The sequence below is a fragment of the Salvelinus alpinus genome, chromosome 1 (genome assembly GCF_045679555.1).
Source record: "Salvelinus alpinus chromosome 1, SLU_Salpinus.1, whole genome shotgun sequence".
In the NCBI taxonomy this organism is placed as follows: domain Eukaryota; kingdom Metazoa; phylum Chordata; class Actinopteri; order Salmoniformes; family Salmonidae; genus Salvelinus; species Salvelinus alpinus.
In genome coordinates, this window is record NC_092086.1 from 40,080,766 (window position 1) to 40,101,925 (window position 21,160).

At 43.9% G+C, this 21,160-nt stretch overlaps 3 protein-coding genes and 1 long non-coding RNA gene across 6 annotated transcripts; 2 read left to right on the top strand and 2 right to left on the bottom strand.

Moving 5' to 3' along the window:
• Positions 1-989: 989 nt before the first annotated feature.
• On the top strand, positions 990-5,284 carry LOC139531916 (butyrophilin subfamily 1 member A1-like). 2 transcript variants are annotated; one of them, XM_071329009.1, is made up of 7 exons: positions 990-1,202; positions 2,617-2,697; positions 3,380-3,478; positions 3,599-3,700; positions 3,812-4,084; positions 4,203-4,281; positions 4,387-5,284. In XM_071329009.1, the coding sequence occupies exons 2-7, from the start codon at positions 2,638-2,640 to the stop codon at positions 4,971-4,973; spliced, it is 1,200 nt and encodes a 399-aa protein (XP_071185110.1). In that variant the 5' UTR covers positions 990-1,202; positions 2,617-2,637; the 3' UTR covers positions 4,974-5,284. The 2 variants fall into 2 exon arrangements, with proteins under 2 accessions (XP_071185110.1, XP_071185027.1); XM_071328926.1 differs by having other exon boundaries at positions 1,041-1,202; positions 3,809-4,084.
• On the bottom strand, positions 5,283-6,778 carry LOC139560465 (nucleoplasmin-like). The gene is made up of 7 exons (XM_071377313.1): positions 6,773-6,778; positions 6,469-6,539; positions 6,230-6,348; positions 6,035-6,117; positions 5,680-5,890; positions 5,461-5,520; positions 5,283-5,351 (listed from the first exon to the last, which is right to left on the bottom strand). The coding sequence occupies exons 1-7, from the start codon at positions 6,776-6,778 to the stop codon at positions 5,332-5,334; spliced, it is 570 nt and encodes a 189-aa protein (XP_071233414.1). The 3' UTR covers positions 5,283-5,331.
• LOC139531729 (ATP-dependent DNA helicase Q5-like) lies at positions 6,551-21,132 on the top strand. Of its 2 annotated transcripts, XM_071328504.1 has the most exons (18): positions 6,552-6,941; positions 7,205-7,326; positions 7,480-8,001; positions 8,948-9,044; positions 9,204-9,478; positions 9,644-9,726; positions 16,022-16,243; positions 16,527-16,629; positions 17,162-17,198; positions 17,307-17,365; positions 17,980-18,053; positions 18,168-18,261; positions 18,381-18,557; positions 18,794-19,446; positions 19,535-19,580; positions 19,704-19,928; positions 20,036-20,108; positions 20,186-21,132. In XM_071328504.1, exons 1-18 carry the CDS (start codon positions 6,848-6,850, stop codon positions 20,365-20,367), a joined length of 3,138 nt encoding a protein of 1,045 aa, XP_071184605.1. In that variant the 5' UTR covers positions 6,552-6,847; the 3' UTR covers positions 20,368-21,132. The 2 variants fall into 2 exon arrangements, with proteins under 2 accessions (XP_071184691.1, XP_071184605.1); XM_071328590.1 differs by lacking the exon at positions 20,036-20,108 and having other exon boundaries at positions 6,551-6,941.
• Positions 9,119-14,284, bottom strand: LOC139532210 (uncharacterized). Its single transcript, XR_011666525.1, has 3 exons — positions 13,567-14,284; positions 11,722-11,905; positions 9,119-11,482 (listed from the first exon to the last, which is right to left on the bottom strand). It is a non-coding gene; the product is annotated as an uncharacterized lncRNA (long non-coding RNA).
• Positions 21,133-21,160: the final 28 nt, after the last annotated feature.

Here is a 21,160-nt window from a genome sequence, read left to right on the forward strand (position 1 = left end):
TGTGACATGCTTACTTACAAGCCCTTAACCAACAGTGCAGTTCAAGAAGAAAAAAAGATTTACAAAGTAGGCTAAAATAAAAAGTAACACAATAAGAATAACGAGGCTATATACAGGGGGCATTGGTATCCTGATGTTTAGTCACCTACCCTATACATATACTGAACAGAAATATAAACGTTTTTTTCTACCTTATGTTATTTTTTAGTGCTACTTTGATATTGATTACTGCATTGTTGGGTTTGGAGCTTGCAAGAAAGGCATTTAATTGCATGTGACATTAAAACTTGAAACTAATGGATAAATGGATTCTCTCTTTAGCCATGTTGTAATGGAACTTGCTTTTGAAGTAACCTGAAATATATCACAGTTAACTACTCAGCTTCTGAAACTCAGATTCTCATGTCAAGTAGTGAACACTGGTTCATACTACAGAGAGGATGCCTTTACAATGTATTGAACAGGGCCCGGTTTCCCGAAAGCATCTTAAGGCTAAGTTAATCATTAAAATGGTTAGATGAACTTAACCTGAAGATGCTTTTGGGAAACAGGGCAGGGTCAACAATTTATATATACACACTAGATGATGTCAGGGCTGTTTTGATGCCACCGTGCCTCCATCTTGGCACTCCCCCAACGGAGTAAAAATATTTTGGAAGCTATAGAAATGCATTTATTAAAAGTATATATTTGTTTTTATCACGTTTATTATATTACAGACACCTTCATTCTCCTCTACTGATATAAGTAGGACATGGTGACATCCCGCCAACTTTGAGAAAAAAACACTTTATATCAGAGTTGTCTCGAGATGGCTATGCATATTCATGAAATTAGGCTAGTAGCATAGTATCTCTTTCCATTGAATACAGGCGGTTGACGTCAACAAACCTCATCGAATATTCAAAACGGGATTACAATAATGCTATGTATCCACCAATCCAAAGAAAGGATATAGGCGGGAGCTAGACAGCCCGGCGTTCCACTTCGTGGACAACTCATGTGCCACAACAATCATGGCGACGCTGTTTGTCTGCCTTCGGATTCAGAAAACGGAGAGAGCCGAACCATCTTCGTTCCTAGGAAAATCTTGTATGTAAACAAGGTCAGTCATACTGCAGCATACAGTCAACTTGTTCTCCAGTAGAATTACTCCTGTGTATAGAAGACACCAATCGGCTTACATTACAACATTGTGACAGGTATGTCTAACTGCATGATTGTGTCAAATTTTCCATAAAATATGATACATTAATTTCGATTGCATGAAAATCCACAGACGTCACATAACAGCATGGCATTGTTTAGTGTCGCAAAAATAACTTAACTATCATGCATAGTGCAAAATTCGACATGTTGCAATGTCAACCAAGGATATATAGGATCAAACTCTCTGGCAGTGCCGCAAAGTCACACGACCCTGCTCATTACTTTTTGCGCAGACTGCGTGTGTTTAGACTGGTCTGTAACTGGGTCACTGTCACTCAAACAAAAGATGCAATACACATAGGCCTACTCTGAATACCTGAACAATGTTTCCTGTTTTTGTTTTCATGATTTAATTTGCCTACTCACATTTTTGTTGCATTGTATTCCATTTCCTTCCATTGTATTTATTTGTATTCTATTACTAAAGGTTGACATGAGTTTACCATGGATTTTATAACAAATGCCACCTGGTTTTGCTCTCCACAATGTGTGCTGATGAATATGCATTTCATTTAGTAATATTATTATTTTGCGCCAGTCATTATTATTTGGTCTATATTGTGCTTGCCATCCTCTATCTGTTTGTGCTTGGCTGTATCAGGACCCTGTTTGGAAGTCCTCCTAGGTAATCTGCTAAGGGCTTCAGTGGCACACTGACCTAACTCACGTGCCACATTTACCCTGCTGCTGACAGCAGACTTACTGGCTTAGCCCACAAGGTGTGTGTTTGTGTGTGTCTGTGTTATGGAAAAACAAAGGCCAAACACATTACTGCTGGCAGATGAGACAGCAGCAAAGAGCATGCAGGGCCAGTCACGTTACAGAGAGCCAAGTAACCTCTGCTCTGACTCATCACTGATCCTAACCAAGTTACTGATCAGTTGATGCCCCAGGCTCTAAAAGTGGGTAGGACCCCGTGCTTACCTCACAATGATATGACTTGAATAACATCCACACAATAACTAGGTCAGAGTATCATTAAAGATTCCAAAGGGGAGGCATTCTTCATGTTATGATGACCACAGAGGTGTTGCTGTTATGATTTGGTCCAGTATGATTAGCCATGTGTTGCCTGTCCTCCACCCTATGATTAACGATTTAAAGCAATCTTCTTAACAGTGGAGCTGCGTTACTCCTTTGGCCATAATGCCAATGTCTTTTAACTTAACTCCGGACAGAATATAGGGCAGTAGGGTGGAACAGCTGACACATTTCTAATGAAAGTCCCCTTAGAGAATTTAGGTGGTCCTGCTACCACTGAATCAGATCAGTGGTGTTGTTTTAGTTCAGCAGTAGCACCTGTCAATCTGAAATCCTTACACGGGTAGTGTATATTCTGTCAAGTAGAGGTTCCCTGTCTGTCAAGGTACATTTATAATGCTATTTTATCTGTCTTTTTCTTTTTAGAGTCTCAGCACAGTTTCCAAGATGATGCAGTGTTTCCACTTTATAGTCGAGCCGGTCAAGAACATCACAGCCAAGCTTAAGGTACAGTAGGTCAAACTCCTGTCATGCATTACAAATCCTACAAACAACAAAAACACCATTTACATGGTTTTTTGTTAAAATCTTTTTTGCTACGGTCAGAGATTTTATCATAAAGGAAAGTGACCTTGAAACGGCTGTGGAGGGGTTGTCATGGTAGCGTCACCAGTCACATGCTTACTCAAGTAGATAGGTTTTAATTGTTTCTGTAGTTTGATTTAATTACCTATTGATTTATATTTAAAACAAATCAAATCAAAGTTGACGTGTGTGTGTGGTATGGAAAAACCCAGGGAAAACAGATTACTGCTGGCAGATGAGACAGCAGCAGTGAGCATGCAGGGTCAAGTAACCTGCACGGACTGTTGATTTGATTTAGTTTCATTTGATTGTCTGAACAAGTATATGAGGGTGTTGTTGGGTAGATAATAGATGCTGTCAGGGGGGTTATGGGAGAGAGGAGATATCTTTCTTTCCTGCTGACAGGAGAAGAGCATGGTGTGCATTTTGATAAGGCCAAGTGGGTCCTTTTCTGGGTTGACCTTATTACTTTCTAAAGCACTAGTAAAACACCAATTTCTGTCCCAAATCTGTTTCCTTTCCTCTTTTCCTAATGTTTATATTTCATTGCTACATTCTGTGTGTTCTATGGCTAACTCTTTTCACTCTTTTTTTTGTCTGTCAGGAATCTCGCAAGAGGGCGAAAAATGAGAAGAGAGAGCCACTGGAAGAGAATCAGCTGTTTATAGTGGAGCTGGCTAGAGACCTCAATCGAGTGTGCCAGGTACCCTGAAATATATACACACCTTTTGTAACATCCATTATACCAGTATCCATTGTCAGGTCTAGTTTGGAGGATAAACAAGTCTACTAAATCCCACACTTGTCTATGCCCTCTCTGCAGAGGTCTGAGGTGCTGGGGAACATCTGGAAACTAGAGGACATCTGGCCCACTCCTCTTTGCAGGGCCTTCATCCTGGAGTGGGCGTCTCTGCTGGAGAGCAAGGTATGGAGAGCAGGAGCCAATATTCTGTAACAGCTATTAATATATACTGTATAGCTTGCAGGTAACTTTCTCCAAACACGTGTTGAATGAGTCTTCACCTGTTGTCAGCAGAAGAGGCCCATGCAGTCGGATGGCTGGCCAGAGGAGAGCGAGTGGAGGGAGCAGGACCTGTTCAGTGAGAATGAGATGGAGAACGCTAAGAGGACCATCATCAACTGGACCAAGGACCTGAGAGCCCAACCTGAGCAAAGTGTGTGGCCTGGGGAGGCTGTGGCTCAAGTTCTGGAGGACCTCCAGGCTGCATGGAGGAGTCGCCACATGCCCAACCTCTTGACAGCCATGGAACTGCTCATGTGGGTCTTACTGACACAGGGCCTGGATAAGGTGTGGGCCTCCTTAAATATCAATTGTCCCCCTTTAAAATAAATTAATGTATATTCATGTTAACAGCTCTGATATTTACCAAAGCCGCTATTCTCCCTCTCCATCTTTGTGCTTACAGGAAGCCATCCCTCAACAGTGGCTCATATGGAAGCAGAGGACTCAGAAGATAGGTGCTGCCCGCTACATTCCTCACTCAGGTATGTGATGCCTTGGACAGGCATTGACAGAGCCAGATGTAATGTTCACAGAACGTATTGTTAATTTGACTAATATTTGTTACTAATCTGTTATGTATATTCCAGTATGGGACTGGATCTCTAATGCAGCAGTGGAGATTTCCCTTGACCTGGACACGGCCAACCCTGACCTGCTGATCTCCAACGACGAGAAGAAGATGCGCTGCGGCTTCGAGAGAAAGAATGTGCCAAACTACCACCAGCGCTTCGATGGCTGGTGGTGCGCCACAGGGGTGGAGGGTTTCAACTCTGGCCGCCACTACTGGGAGGTGGAGGTGGGGGAGCGGGACTTTCGGCTGGGTGTGGCCAAGGAGTCAGCCCTGAGGAAGGGCTTCAAGTCCCTGAACACAGACACGGGCTACCTGACCCTGCGCCTGGAGAGGGGCACGGAGCTCAAGGCCCTGACTGTGCCCTTCACTGCCCTGCCGCCTGGTCTCATCCCCCGCAAGGTGGCCGTCTACCTGGACTACGACCAGGGCCAGCTGTCCTTTTATGACGTAGACAGCCGCTCCCACATCTACACCTACAATGAGAGCTTCAACGAGAAGCTGTTCCCTCTGTTCGGCACGACGGAGTTCATTAAGGACTTGGTGATCAAGTCCCCTGGGAGCAAGGCCTATTGCCTCTGTCCCTCCCTGTGCCTGTGGGGCTGAACTTTCCCTCTTAACACCATCCCTCCACCCTATGGTTACCCTCTCATCACTCCTATAGAGTAATCAGAACCTTCGTTACTGTAAAGAACTAGACCATCATGATATTGGATAGCTATGGGACCACTGATGCTGCTGCTTCTATGTGATTCTTTCTGCCTCTTCCTTACTCGAGTTATGCTATGCACTCACATGCTCTGTATTTTCGTACATTTGAAAGAATACCGTAGTATTATTGTAATCTATTGTGAAATATTAATCCTGCAATAACAATGTACTTCCTGTGATGAATAAATATACAAAACTCAAAGGTTCTACTTTTTGTGCTGTGTTTTATTGAAGTCCTTCAAATTTGATCATGTTATTGAAGACCACTGTGATCTGAAATAAAAACACAATAACTATTTCATACTGAACTGTACAATGTCATAAGGGATCAAAATAGGTAATCCTGTTAAAAAGCTTAGCAGTTCTAGATTTGTTTACTTACCAAGTGGGGGTGTTGATGAGAAGACCTCCTCCTTCTCCTCCTCCTCCTCCTCATAGACCACTATGACAGCACAAAAATACCAGGTATCATTTGAATTGAACTTAAAGCCAAATAAAGAACCGAGTCCCAGCATTGACATACAAATAGTTTCTGATGAATATTTATTTTCATGCCATTCTCTCGACAATAACATCATTTTCTCATATCTCAATTACTTACATGTCAAATGCTGTCCAGAAATGAAGAGGGGGCCCTGCCCAGAGCGAAGGTTGACGATGACAGGTGGCATGAGCTCAAACCCACTGAAACTGACCATAGGTTGGCACATAGGGTGAAGAGTGGCAATGGGCACTGGCTTGCAGTATTCCCCAATTCTGTCCTGTACCTCCACTACATGCATCTCCTTACTGGCCTCTGCACTCAGACACATCTATACACAAGGGGAGCAGAGATTAGGGGTTGGGCTGTCATTGGACTATGTTTAGTTTTGTGTCACAGACTAAGTCAAAGTGATCTCTGCTAATGGGGTGTGTGGAGAGGGCTGGAGATGGACTAAAGACTTGAACAGACTGACCATTCGGATAAAGAACTGATGCTCCAACAAATCCTCCGCTATTTCAAACACTGCCTTTCTCTGGGTGTCATTCAGCTCACAGCCTAGTCAGAGGAGAGAGGAGACCCTGGGTTTACAATACATCGTTGGACATCGTTGTGCATCTAGGTCACCAATTTCAAACCATCTCAAAGTGGCATTAACCTCAGTACATACCCCAGAGCACACAGACAGTGTCAGAAACAGAGGGTGAAAGGGAGAGATCCGTGTAGATGAAGTGGAGTGGAGTTATCCTCCTTTTAATATTCTGCAATCCTATGCCTCTTCTCTCCCTGCTTTATTGATAAATAAATCTGGGTTTTTGATTGTGTCAGTGTTTTTGGTTAGGGTGTTGATAAAGTGGTCTATGGAGGTCACCAAATTCAACCAGAAATCAAACGTAAACTGAGACTCACCTCACCGATCGAGACAACAAAAAAAATCGAGCATTAAAATCTGTCCTGGCCTGGGTCGTGCTAATCAGGTGCTAATCACAGCGCATTCGACTCTCATTTGCAAGGAAAACAAAGGCGTGTACCCATGGATGATGAATCCAATCAGAGTTGTGTGTGTTTAATGTTTTTTTGCACAAAACATAAACAGATCTGTTTCGGTCATTTGACATTAAATAAAAATTTATATTTAAAAGAGAACCGTAGATAAAATATGTTTAAAGAGATTCACTGGTAAAAAATATGACTTCCTTTATTATGTGCCGACTGGCATGATGTCATCGATACGCGACGACGAGAGAATGAAGTTTGTTGTCAAGTTGGACGTTTTTCTAAATAAGAGATGACTTCCATTAAAAATGCGTTAAAAAACAATTTTGGGTTCGATAAGTTCCGATCCCAGAAGCAGGAGGACGTTGTTAAAGCAGTTGTTAAAGGTGAGGACCATAATAGACATGTTGGACTTACAATAACTTAACTTACCTATGAACGGCTCTTCTAGTTTTAGCTAATCTTAGCCAGCCGCGGGCTATCTAACTAGCTAGGTAGCTAATTAGCCAATTCTTCAACCAGTTCATTGACTGTTACCTACTACTAGCTAGCATGATCAGTTATTGTCATTAAACATATCTGAGTAATGCCATTGCCCAAATCGGACAGTCGATGGAATATTGTAAATTACTGCCCCTGTTGTGTGCAGGTGACAGGGATGTTTTTGTGTGCATGCCCACCGGGGCAGGGAAGTCCCTCTGCTACCAGCTTCCTGCAGTGTTGGCTAAGGGTATTACCTTGGTCATATCCCCTCTTATCGCTCTCATCCAGGTCAGTCTCTTCTTTAGTATTTTCTTCTGTTGTGTAATTTGTCCTGATTACATGATTGATTCTGATATAGACTGAGCTATCCTTAACTGCATAGCTAGCTGTGTATTTAGGTTTCTTCAATTATGATCCCTTTCTCTGTATCCACCATAACAGGACCAAGTGGACCACCTAAGGGACCTGAACATTCCTGCATGCTCCATCAACTCCAAGCTCCCTGCAGGGGAGCGCCGTCTGATCCTGGCTGATCTGGAGAGTGAGAGCCCCAGGTTGAAGCTGCTTTACATCACCCCAGAGATGGTGGCCTCCCCTGCCTTCCAGCCCTGCCTTACAGGCCTGCTCTCCCGGAGCCTCCTCTCCTACCTGGCTGTGGACGAGGCTCACTGTGTCTCCCAGTGGGGGCATGACTTCAGACCAGACTACCTCAAACTGGGCAGTCTGCGTGCCCGTCTGCCCGGGGTACCCTGCGTGGCGCTGACGGCCACGGCTCCCCAGAAGGTGCAGGAGGACATAGCAAAGTCCCTGAGGCTGCGATCACCGCTGTCCTTTGCCACACCTGTGTTTCGCAGTAACCTGCATTATGAGGTGGTGTACAGGGAGCTACTGGAGGACCCCTACAAGCACCTGCATGCCTTCATCAGGGAGGCCCTGACCATGGGGGAAGGCCCCAAAGGACAGGTTGGTGGACTAGATTCCCCTCTGACTCTCTCTTATATGCAGTATCTCTTCCTACTGTACCCTATATCTAATGGATGGTGTAATCAGTTAGGGCTGGGCGATATGGCCTAAAAATCATAAGTCCATTTTTTTTATTATGGGCGATTCACAATATATATCTAGATTTAAAGGTCAAATACACTGCATTTCAAACAGTCAGCAATAATCTAATGAATTCAGGTCTTGTGATATTATACCTAGGGTAAATATAAGCCTTCCACAACCATAAAACCCACTAATAATGTAATTATTTGATCAAAATAGTTTAACCTGCCTTTTTGCAATATTCACTGATCTGGCTGAAAATGCCCGTTTTGCAACAAACTGAACATAAATTTAGCAGAATCAGTGTTCATTGATTCTCTGGTTTTAGTAGTGTCTGCTCAGCATGCAATTTGAGGAGTTGAAAGGTTAACTTCTCCTCTATTACAGTAAAATCATGGATGGTGTAATCAGAGTAATGTGTTTCGGTGACCCTATGACCGATTCTGTTGGAACAAACCTTAAATGCAAATAGCGAGTTGAAACCACTTATCAGGGAGGAAGTGATCTGTGTGTGTGTGTGTGTGTGTGTGTGTGTGTGTGTGTGTGTGTGTGTGTGTGTGTGTGTGTGTGTGTGTGTGTGTGTGTGTGTGTGTGTGTGTGTGTGTGTGTGTGTGTGTGTGTGTGTGTGTGTGTGTGTGTGAGAATGGGAAGGTGCATAGAGGGAGCAAAGGAGACAAGACCAAAAATACATGAGAAAAAGCAGACATAAACGGTCATAAAATACAAAAAAGTGATTGTTGCGATACAGGCATTTGGAAAATTGCACGAAAACATATATTCAAATGAATTCAATATGTCATCCAGCCTTGTAATCAGTGCATGGTACTTAGCTTGGGATATTTATCTGTATGTCTTTCTTCAGGGTTGTGGAATTGTGTACTGTCGGACCAGAGAAGGCTGTGAGACGGTGGCTTACCAACTGACTAAGCTGGGAGTCCTGGCCAAGCCTTACCATGCAGGTGAGACATTCCTCAAGGGCTTACAAACATTGTGGGGTAGGATAGTAAATGTTAAAGTTTAATAAAGACAAGAATCAAGCAGATTATTTTATTGATGGAGAGATGAGACATAACAAAGTGGGCGGCATAACTCTTGACCTTTAACTCCTGCTTGTCTAGGGTTGAAGGCAGGAGATCGCACAGAGGCTCAGACTGATTGGATGCAGGGTAAGGTGCTTGTCATTGTGGCCACGATCAGCTTTGGCATGGGGGTGGACAAATCTAATGTCAGGTTTGTGGCCCACTGGAACCTTGCCAAGTCACTTGCCAGTTACTACCAGGAATCTGGGCGTGCGGGGCGAGACGGGCTGCCCTCTTCCTGCAGGACGTACTACTCCCCAAAGGACAGGGAGCAGTTGAACTTCCTCATCCGCAAGGAGGTGGCCTGCAAACAGGTTACGTCTAACTACACTGTCAACCTGCCTCACAGGCTTGTTATTAGCATAGCAATATGATGGTGCTGTAAATGCATGGGGATTGCAATTGGTGTGTACAGTGTTCAAATCTTTTTATGTTTGTTTATTTAACTTTGAGCGAATGATTGTGTGACTTCTCTGCAGGCAAAGCGTGGCTCTGAGAAAGATCAGGACAAGGCTTCCATCACAGACTTCGAGGCCATGGTGTCATTCTGTGAGCAAGAGGGGTGAGTTATGTAACACAGGGGTTCCCAAACTTTTTCACTCAGACCCCCCCCTTCCAGCATTGGGGAACATCTCTCGCTCCCTCTGCGCTCGCGCGCAACGTCTATTTCTGTGGGCACAAGCACTGTTCATGACACACCCCTCTTGTTGGAGGAGAGAAGATTTTGCAGGTTTAAAAGCTTACAATATTTCCAGCAAATCTACACATTTTGTTATGGTGTGGGGAGAAACTTTTGCAGTTTTAAAGCAAATTTTCTTGCAATTCTATATGTTTTGTCATGTGATATTTGAGTGACTCTCATTACAAAAAAATCAACAGGCTTGTTGATCTGAACATTTCTGACAAGTTATAAATGGCTCTCTAAGGTCTGCAATGACTGAGAAACTGATGATGCACTACATAATTATGACATTGCAACTTGTGCATTCTATTATTTAAATGTTCAAGAGTGTGTGTGGGGGGGCACAGCAGCAGCCCACAGTTTGGGAACCACTGATATAACTCACCACAATCATCTGCGTTTTTGTTTTATTTCATGCAAGAGAGATACAAAAGCATATTGCACTATTTTAGGCAGGCTAAGAAAATGCTTTTTCAGAAGGACGAGATGCCCTTTTTAACCTATGCAACAACTATACGGATATGACAGCATTACTCTTTTTCTGTTTTTGTGTATAACTGTGAAGCATATTACAAGGCTTCCTCACTGCCCCAGTTCCATGTTTGTACAGCAGAGGGCAGGCATGGTCCTCTGAATCCCCTGAGGAATGAGATAATGGCTTGTTTTTGCTGAACTAATGCTGTGTTCACGTGCTAGTCGGAACTAGGAAACAGACTTTTTCGACTTGCTAACTGGTTGTAGTTATACACATGCCGCGTTCAACCAGTTAGCAAGTCGCACATTTCTGAGTTTCCTAGTTCCATCTAGCACTTGAACAAGGCAATAAAGCAAAGGAAGACCTTTACATAGAAGACATATGGCAACACTCTCACAAGGTGTTTGGCAAGATGCCTCCATTTAAGTGAGTTGTTGATGCGAACTGCAGAGGGCTCTTTCTTAGAGTCTCTGAGCCTGTGGCAGAGGTTGAGTTGACACCCATACAGCCTAGAACTGACAGACATTCATCTCCCCAAGCAATCTCCTGTGCTTCTATTAGGATATTTTAGCTACATGTCCAGTTTGTATTACTTGATGCCTTTGTGTGTGTGATTCCATGCTCCTGTGTTCCTTGTGTTGTGTGGATCAGTTGAAGCCGTCCTAGAGGTCTAGTCTTGTCCATCTCTCACGTCAAAGACTGCTTTATTAGCCAGCAGAGCCCAGGGATGCCCCATGGAATGTTGATACTCCTGAAAGCCTGGAAGTCGGGCCTGTTTGGCTGCTTCTCAGGGAGGCTCTGTGTGTGTTTTGTATGGAGGTGTGTTGTTCAAGGGCCGGGCTCCTTTATAGATGGGCTCCACACCCTCCCCGTGGGTCCTCCTCATTCCTCCGGGGTTAATAGGCCCATAGAGTGCTTCTCCAGAATGTCTCTCCTGGTGATACAGTGGTGACAGAGGGTTTTCAGTTCACACCACTCTGCATGGGTCCTCATTCTTCTGGGGTTTAGAGGTCCATAGAGTGCCTGTTGATAATGTCTCTCCTCATTATTGGGGGAAGTGGGGATTGTCTCAGGTTAGCTGACTATGTGCCCCCTTGGTTCTGGTTCTGTGACAGCAGCAGCACGTCAAACAGGTCATCAGCAGCATGAGCAGGAAGACCACTAGGAAAGAACACACCATTGACAACACCTTTTTATAGTAGCTGGCCTACATATTTGAATTATGTCTAGGCTATGTCCAGACAGTGTGAAATCACCCATCCTATCTAAAGTGATATTAAAGATGTTGGAGTTTCATCCTTTGCAAGACATGTTCTGAAGCACATGGTTAGGTGTATGGAGTATATCTCCACTGAGAGGTGTGTGTGTGTGTGTGTATATATATATGAGGTGTAGCTTACCGATAAAGAGGAGGAGGACAGCGAAGGCCCCCATCTCCAGAGGGCTGGCGGTGGGGAGACCCTGCAGTTTGGCCCAGAGCTTCTGTAGCAGGGTCAGCATCTCCTCCCTGGCATCCATCATGTTACTCACACTGGGTGCAACTCTGTAGTATCTGGGTGCAGGTTGTGTGATGTGACCACTTTGCTGAAATAAAGGGATACAAGTGGATGGAAGATGGATGATTGATTATTATTACAATATATTGTTAGAATTATTAGAATCTAGGCATTTGTTTCATTCCTTATTCTTCACCCATAATAGACTGTGAGTCTAGAAGTCAGAGATGCTGTATGTTACTGTCTAACTATGTAGATGACCTGACACCAATGGAATGTTGACAAACCATTGTGTTCATCCTTGAATATATAGGCTAGCTGCTAGTGCATGTGTTTCTGATGACTAGGTAGGACAGAGTGAAATCAACTGATTCAAGCTCCTCCTATAAGAAAGAGGAGGATCTAGAAAGTGTGTTATAATCTGGTAATATGTTGGTGTGTAAAGGATTTAGTTTTTCTGGGCCAGTGGGATTGTGTCTGTTCCAGTCTTACTAGAGTAATTATAGGGCTCTCCCAGCAGCATATCTGTGAACTGACACACCAGAGTTATCACAACAGTCATGAGACCGAGAGGAGGGTCCCACTGGCTGACTGTATAAAGGGAGGACTTTTATCTGTTATTTCAAGGGCAGACATCGATGTTTGCCTTGTTGTGTGTTAAAATATATTCTAGGTTTCTGTCAATTCTTTATGTACATATGAGTAGGCCATATGTTGCTGTTGCTATGGGAAAGTATGTTCCCTATAAACTGTAAATAGCAGTTGGGTGTGACAATTGATGCCAAGACAGGATCCTGCTCATATGAATTATCTCATGATCATCCCTCCACAGTTCTCCTCCTCATCACACTCTCTTTATCTTCTTCTCTCTAGCTATGCAGTTACACCAGTGTTACTTCTCTCCCAACCCTGATCACACTGTAGGCTACTTGATTACATTACATGTCTGTTCTCTTCATCACAACACTAGATTGACTTGGATTGGGATAGACTTGAATGTATTGATTCTATTAAAGGGGAAGTCTTTAGAAAAATAGAATAGTGCTTCAATTCATTTGACAGTAAAATGCTTTATTGACTATAGGTGTGGCATGTAAAACAGATACCAGACTGTTGGCTCAGTCTCTTTGTCCTGCTGTCTGTGTCCCTTTAAAGAGTTTCTGTTCCTGTTGTGTTGCTGGACCAGACCGAGTCCATCGTGGTGGAATGTGTTCTGTCCGATGTATTTTGTATGAATTTCGCTGACAATAGTTTTTACTTTAGTTCTGTTTCCCACAGCTGCTCTGTCTCTCTCTCCCAGGTAGACTCCCACCAGCTGGTGTAGTGATAGATCCCAGTCAGACTGGGCTTTCACCAGTCTCAGGTTTCATGGCTAGGCTGGGGGGTATGGGAGCAAGTCTTCCCACAGTAGTAAAGTCTAGCTAAATATTCAGCTGTTAGAAATGTCATTATGGTAATGACAAACAGGAAGAGAGCTCTCCTTCTAGAGCTGTTCCAACTCTGGTCCACACTGTGTTCACATGTAAATAGCCTCCCTATTAATACACAGCTGGAATACACTGATGACCGCTAAATTACTCTCTTCACATTCTTTTGGTTAGGCTATAAAGTATGCTAACACTGTTATTCTGGCCTGTATTTGCTGTATGGGTAGTTTGCAGATATGCAACAGAGTAAATAAAGGTGCTAAACTGTGCTTGTCGAACAAAGCAAATCAGTTAGTGATGTAACACAAGAACCAACACCTACCTGAGTGAGTGTGGAGAGCGAGTTCCCTGTGTGTTGCTGGGTGAGCTGGAGCCAGCAGTGAGACAGAGGTGGTGACCTCGCCTCCTCGACCCAGCGGTCTTTTCAGGATTAGGGTTAGCAGAGATAAGTCCTCAAGTAGCGATTAGCATCGAAGCCAAGAGTTGACCAAAACCCCATCCGCTGTCCTCTGTACAGTCTGTTCTGGGTTTCAGAAAGGAAACAAATCGGGCTCGAAGTGAGCTTTCTCCAGCTGTCATTGGTTTGCTTTCCACTGTTTCTCGCTCCACTCTTACTCTCTCCTTTTATTCTTGCTTCTCTCCTAGTTAGTAGTAGCTGTTGTCATCTCTTGGTGCCAGTGGAAAAGGCAGCAGTTGTGCAATAGCAACACTGTTTATCTCCACTTTCAAAGGACTCCTGCTGTGTTTTTGTGCTCTCTGCCTGTTGTATTAATGCTAGTTCATCATGTATATATGCTAGTTCATCATCACCTCCTTCTGCTCTGAGTCGTTATCTTCTTCCTTCACTCCTCCTCTGGAAAGACTCTGTTGCTTCATGAGCTCTCTCTCTCTCTGTCTTTGTCTCTCTCTTGCTCTCTGTCTCTCTCAATCCTCTGTCTCTCTCTCTCTCTCTCTCTCTCTCTCTTACTCTCCCCTCCTCCCTTGGTGAGACTGCCTCTTTCCCCCCTCTTTGAAAACTGTGGAGACTGGGTTTCCATCCGAGGTAGTCTTGCTTTGTGTGTTATGGAGGTGGCTTGATTAGTATTCCTCTGAGACACTAGCCTGTATGAATGTGTGTACGACTGAGTGGATCTCTGTGTGTATACATGACATAATATTGTGTATTGAGTGAAAGAGCAAGCTGTTATACAAAGAAGCGGAACAGCCATACTCTAAAGAGTGAATAGACATTCAGATTTTTAAATCTATTTAAAAGTCATTTAGAACAGTAACATCCTCACCAACCACCACCCATGGCCAATCTCACTCACCTACAAGTCTCCTAAATGTTGGTTTGCTATTCAGACTAGACTCTAGGGAAGCAGTTATTTTATAGAACCTCGTCTCTGTTTCACATTATTCACACAGGAGTCATTCCACACCCACAACCCCTTTTTCTCCTCATCAATCAAGTTTGTCAGAATAGAAGGGAGTGGTGTGTCTGAGTGAGCAGAAACCACATCCAGTTCACAGACGTATCGTTAAACTGGTGTTTTACTGGAGAATACACTTCACACTCCTGCAGAGTCACTGCATCTGATTTCAATAACTGTTTGACCCATTTTGATTTGAATGAATCTTTCCATACATATTTTCCCATGGTAGAAGTGGTCAGAAAGTGTCTTTTTTTTGTTGTTGACCAAAACATTCTAGCTCAAAGTTATCCATTGCTCAAAGTGGACCCATTTTGCGTCCCCCACAATTCCATGAGATATCCATGTCTTCATCACTGGAAAAGATAAACAGTTGAGTTTTAAATCATTTAAAAGCTTACAAAAAGGGTTGTCAAAATATTAGATTATTTCTTCCCAAAACATGTTTTACCTTTGATGTCAATCATTATGGTGGGGCATGCAAAAGAAGTCACCTTGAGCACCTATATCGCCTAAATGTTTTGGCATTCAGGTTTCAAAAAGCAGTGGTCTAAAGTACTTAAGTAAAAATACTTTAAAGTACTACTTAAGTCATTTTTTTTTGGTATCTGTACTTTACTTTACTATTTTATATTTTTGACAACTTTTACTTTTACTTCACTACATTCCTAAAGAAAATTATGTCCTTTTAATCTTTACATTTTCCCTGATACCCAAAAGTACTCCTTACATTTTGACTGCTTAGCAGGACAGGTCAGGAAAATTGTCCAATTCACGCACTAATCAAGAAAACAACATCCCTGGTCATCCCTATTGCCTCTTATCTGGTGGACTCACGAAACACAAATGCTTAGTTTGTAAATTATGTCTGAGTGTTGGAGCATGTCCCTGGCTATCCGTAAATGTGCCGTCTGGTTTTCTTAATATAAGGAATTTAAAATTATTTTTACTTTGATATTTAAGTGTATTTTAGCAATTGCATTTCCTTTTGATACTTAAGTATATTTAAAACCAAATACTTTTACTCAAGTAGTATTTTACTGGGTGACTTTCACTAATAAATGGTAGTTATTGGTAGCTATTAATCAATGACGATCCTCTTTTGTCATTTCTCCATGACACAATCATTGTATAATTCCTCCTATCAGCAGCATTAGCTACTTTTCTGATATCATACTGTGTCATGTGCACTTTTCTGTATTCTGAGTCTTAATGAGGAATGCACAATATCTTGGCTCTGAGCATTTTGAGACGCTGTGGGCTCTACTGAGCTACTCTGTAAATGCAAGGCCTCCTAGGGGTTTGACGTCTAGCATGTCTGTGCAATATGTTTTCTCTCTCACACCTGTATTTCTGGGCTCTCAGCTGCCGCCATGCCACCATCTCCAAGTTCTTTGGGGACCAGAAGCCGGACTGTGCGGGAGCCTGTGACTACTGTCGTGACCCCAAGGCTGTGCGGGCCCAGCTGGAGAAGGGGGCTACTTTGTGCACCAAGACTGGAGCAGCTCGGAGCACACAGCCCAGGGGCCCGTTTGGGTTTGACCGTGACCTCTACGCCGGGGGGAGGAAGGGCTACGGCTTTGAGAGGTCAGAAATGCAACGGTCTAGTAGCCTGGAGGCCAGTCTAAGTCTGTTGGTTAAAGTAGAAACAGACTGGCATCCAGGCTAACATTTGTTGTAGTTTTTAGTTGCTAACAGGGCAAGATGGGGGGTCTTTCCTTCTGACTTGCTATTCATGTTTTGGTTGCACTATTTGGTTGGGTTAGAATTATTTTATAATGTATTGTTGATTTTAAAATGTGCTTTCTAGCTGTCACTCATAGACAGTACAGTAGGAATGCTGAGGTCTGTGGTGATGTCATCTCCTCAGGCATGATGAGGAGGGCTGGGAGAGCGGAGGTGATGATGATGGCTCCGAACATCGGAGGAAAGAGTTTGGAGATCTCTTCAAGAAACAAATTAAGCTGCGCAAGGTGAAACCTCACATTCATGTACTGTGTACATGCTGTACATGGACAGCCCTGCTGTCATACTGTTATACACAACATCTGACTCATAAGCATTCCATTGCTTCAGTAAACAAACCTTCATACACTGTAGCAGCTCCCTCTCTCTCCACATCTGTGTTCCAGCTGTGGCCAGCCAGTCAGCCAGGCAAGGAGGCTATGGGGCTAGGGGCCCCTGTAAGGCACCATGTGGTAAATCTCTCCCATATGTGGAGTCAAATCAGCACAACAGGGCTATTCAAATCCATACTATTAATCCTGACAAACAAAAGATGTGTTGAGTTGAGCCATTATTTTGAGACTGTTGGTTTGAGATGCTGCCAGCAACAGCATGGGGCTTGGAACACTGAAACACTAGCAACTAGGTGAGAGAGGCAGCGGTCTAGTGCTGGAGTGAGGAATTTGAGGGGCCCTCTGTAGGTTCTCTGCTCTAACTGACAATCGCAGTGTGAGGGGGGTGTCTTATTTCCCTTTGTTTTCTTTTCTCTCTTTCCTCTAGGTGTCTGAGGGACACACAGATTCATTTATCCCCCCAGGTGGGTTCTCTATTGTTGTAATATCAGTGTAGACAAGCAAAGTGACTGACTAATAATACTGTTATGTGACTGAATGGGTTTGGATATTGTGTTCAACTGTGCCTGCAGATGATAACTGCCCACTCAGGGAGGCCAGCAGCCAGAAAATCCCCAGGCTCACTGTCAAGGTACAGCTCTACTATGGAAACGTCTCACACACGCGCATGCTCACATGCATGCTCACGTACGTGCAAAGCAATATGCACATTCACATGTTTTTGATGTTTAATGCACATGTCCTTGTGTATTCAGCGTCTCCACCATCATGAGCTCGTTAGAAACTATTTATTCATCCATAATTACATTCTGCTTTAAATCCTTTACCCAACAAGATGCTGTCTTATCCAGGGTCCCACTCTCAATATGTGATCAAATGCACAGAGCACTGAACATCTATGTTTGCAGATTGAGGGAACAGAGAGGGGTTGTACTACCACTGTGTGGTTCATACATGTATTACAAGAATACCCATTTTCAAGGAAAATATTTAGCCCCATTTGTATCTTTTTTTAGCAATGTCTGACTGATTGTATGTCATGATTTAAAAAAGTTTAAATGTATGTATAGTGTTGATTTTATTCTGGAGCTGCTACTGACCAGTTCTCCCTTGTAAAGACATGCTTTAAATCTCAATGACACTTTCCCTTTAAGGGAGGATGAAATCAAATGAATACTTCTTCACTTGCCTTTAAAAAAAATTGTTTTGATGAGAGTGTGTGCCAAATGTGTGCATCAATTCTAGGCCCGGGAGCACTGTGTGGCCCTGTTACAGGAGGCTCTGAACAACCACCAGGTGGCAGCAGCAGACACACACAGGTACCAGTCACTACTAACCACATGCACCTAAAATGCCAAGTCACTGATACCACTGGGACAGCTGAAGTGACACTTGGATTTCTTTCTTTGCCTTTTTCCCCGCCCCTCACCCAGCTCTGACACACTCTCCTTGGCAGTGGATATTGAACATGAGGTCTTCAAGATCACAAAGTCTTCCAACCTGTACAAAGCAGCTGTCCTGAAGAGAGTAAGTAGCTCCTGACTACTGTCTAGTTTATTGTACAACTCTAAAGTCACTATGTATCGAGTCCTATGGAAGCTATTCTTATTAAGTTATTCTTTCACTCAACTAACTTATCTCTAAAGGTATCAGAGATGAAGAAGGGATGGGCTGCCTCTGCAGGAGGAGGAAGAGGAGAAGGGACCAGCGGCTCTGGGGAATCCACAGAGATAAAGACTGAATCCAAAGACGAAGCAGCCTCCTCCTCTTCCTCCTTGACTGAGGAGCAGCAGGGCTTCACGCCCGCCTCACAGATCTACTCAGTAAGGCCCAACACCACAGCACACAGAGGACTCTGCTTTTACTTTGCCTTAGAAAATACTGTAGGCTCCTTTATAAGCAGCAGTAATGACTAAATATGTATCTACTGGCTAATGCATTGAGGCTGTCTCAGCCCATTTAGTAACAGGATGCAGTCAGTGTTATTGTGAGTCAGCCTCATACTGGGTTCTATTAGTAACTAAGCATCCTTCCTTCTGTGTCTCCTTCTCTCCACCAGCTAAAGCGGAAGAGAATAGGAGCAGGTCTGAGGGGCTCCTCCAACCCTTTCCAGACTGCCAGTGAGCTGCTGAGGGCCTCTAACTGTGAGGGCTCCACTACAGGTCCAGGGGCCAACAGGGGGACAGGGAGCGGGGGCCCTGACTGCCTGGCTGGGTCTGGAGAGTCAGCCGGTGAGGAGGAGAGGGGGAAGAGGAAGGAGACAAAGACTGGAGATACAGCACCAACCATCAGCTCCTCCATCAGAGCTAAAGCCAGTGCAGTCTCTGCCTTCCTGAACAGTCCCACCAAGACAGGAGGCAAGGCCCTGAGCAAGAAGCAGAAGCTAGCAGAGGCTGCTAAGAACTCCCGCAACATTACCCAGTACTTTGGGAAGAAACCGATTGAAAAGAGTCAAGAAGTGGAGATAAGAACCAATGATGTGTCGTCTCAGGCCTTTTCAATACCACCCCAGTCACTCCCCACTCAGGAAATCACACCTGCTACTGTCTCCATGGATACCATCTCTATGGACACTAGTCCCATGGAAATCATCCCCACGGAAACCATCCCCATTGAAACTATCCCTATGGACACTATCCCCACAGAAACCAACAACTTGGATAATGATGATGAGGAGGTTAAAGAGGAAGCTAAACTGGACTCTATCACAGTGTAAGATGTCCCTCGGAAGTTGATTGGTCTTTGACTGGTTTATTCCGTTATGCGCCTCTCTCTCTAAACTCCTTTGTCTTCTTCACAGGCAAAATGCACATGAAAACAAGGCTAAATCGTTGCTAAAACTAAGGGTATGGAGATCAATATTATATTGCCACAACAGTCTTATTGTGTTGTTCATGTTTTTTAACAGTAATGTAATGATGACATCATTGTTAACATCTACTACCACATGTTCTCTGTGTGTGTGTCAGTTATGTGAGGACAGTGAAGAGAGGGAGGCCCTCCGCCCAGCCAAGCGCAGCTGCCCCCTACAGGACAGCAGGAAGAAGGTGACCTTTAACCCAAACATCCAGGAGACTGTACTGGAGCCAGGGAGCCCAAGCAAAGCCCCCAAGCCTGTGTCTCTGAAGGAGGTGGCTGACATCGTGGTGCGCTGTCTAGACCCCTTCTATACACAGGGCAAGTTTGCCACCAAGGTGAGGGAGAGAGGGAAGGGGCATAAGCTGTGATGAAGATATTTAGTTCTTCATTTGTCACTTTTTCAAATTGTAGTATTCCAAATGTGAAATCTTCCTTGTTATAGGAGCTATTCAAGTCATTTGCCCGCTACTTGTCTCATCTACTAGCAGAGGGGAGGAGTAGGGGAAGAGGTCAAGGTGAGGAAGACAAACATTGTGTGTGCACACTAGCACAAGCTGCCTTTTCTAATAATGAACTATATTTGTGTCCACAGTGAAAATGCAGGCCAAGAATCTGATAAAGAAGTTCTTCAGCGGTGTGAAGCGCTGTGAGAGTGAAGCAGACTGGAAGCACCTGAAGGGACCACACAGCACTGAGACCTCTGAACACAGAGGGATGGGAGGAGGCGGGACTATGAACGGAAAGGTCGAGGAGGATAACAACCTGGGGGTCTGATCCCTTCATCCACTCTCTCTCTCGCTCTCCAACTGATTCCCTCCCTCACATCTCTCCCAGGCCAAGATACTGAGCCGTTACAGAGATGATATGCTGCTAGGCTGTGTCAACTCCAGGCTCGTGCTGTCGTGGCGTGGAGAGCCGCTGTAATGGCGGCCATTAAACATGTACTGTATACAGCACGGCTGCTGGTGCTGCTATGGAACAATTAGTCATCCCTGCTCAATGCCGAACAGAGGTGGCTCTTTGTTTGATGTTAGCACCATGTGACTAGGACATGGATGCTATGGTTTTACTAGGTCAAACCCTGCTGCTACCTGGTCTGTCATTCTGCCTGACTAAAGAGGACACCCAGCTGGATGTGTAACAGCCACACTTTATCCTTGATTGATTTTAGAGCTGTAATTTAATGTATTTTTTGTTGTTAGTTAGTTTGTTATTAGTTGTTTTCATGAGATTCTCAATGAGAACTTTTGTTTATGCTGAGGAATCCCCAAAAAGATTAGTTTTTTCTCTTGTCCATATGGTACAAAGTTATCTTGTCTAAAAAGATCAGAGCTGGCCACTCTGCCTGTGCAGGTTGGTGACTGGGTGGGTGCCTTTTCAAACAGTCAGTCATTTCAAACATGATGGAATCCAAAGAGCACTTGATGCACCAAAGGGGGAAAAGCTCCCAGCCATCACAGAAATGTATCCACAAAACCCAGCCATCACACACTATTGCTCCATGTGAGACCTGTTTACAATAAAATCTCTAACACTGAATGTCTAGTGGCTGGTACTAAGTGGCTCA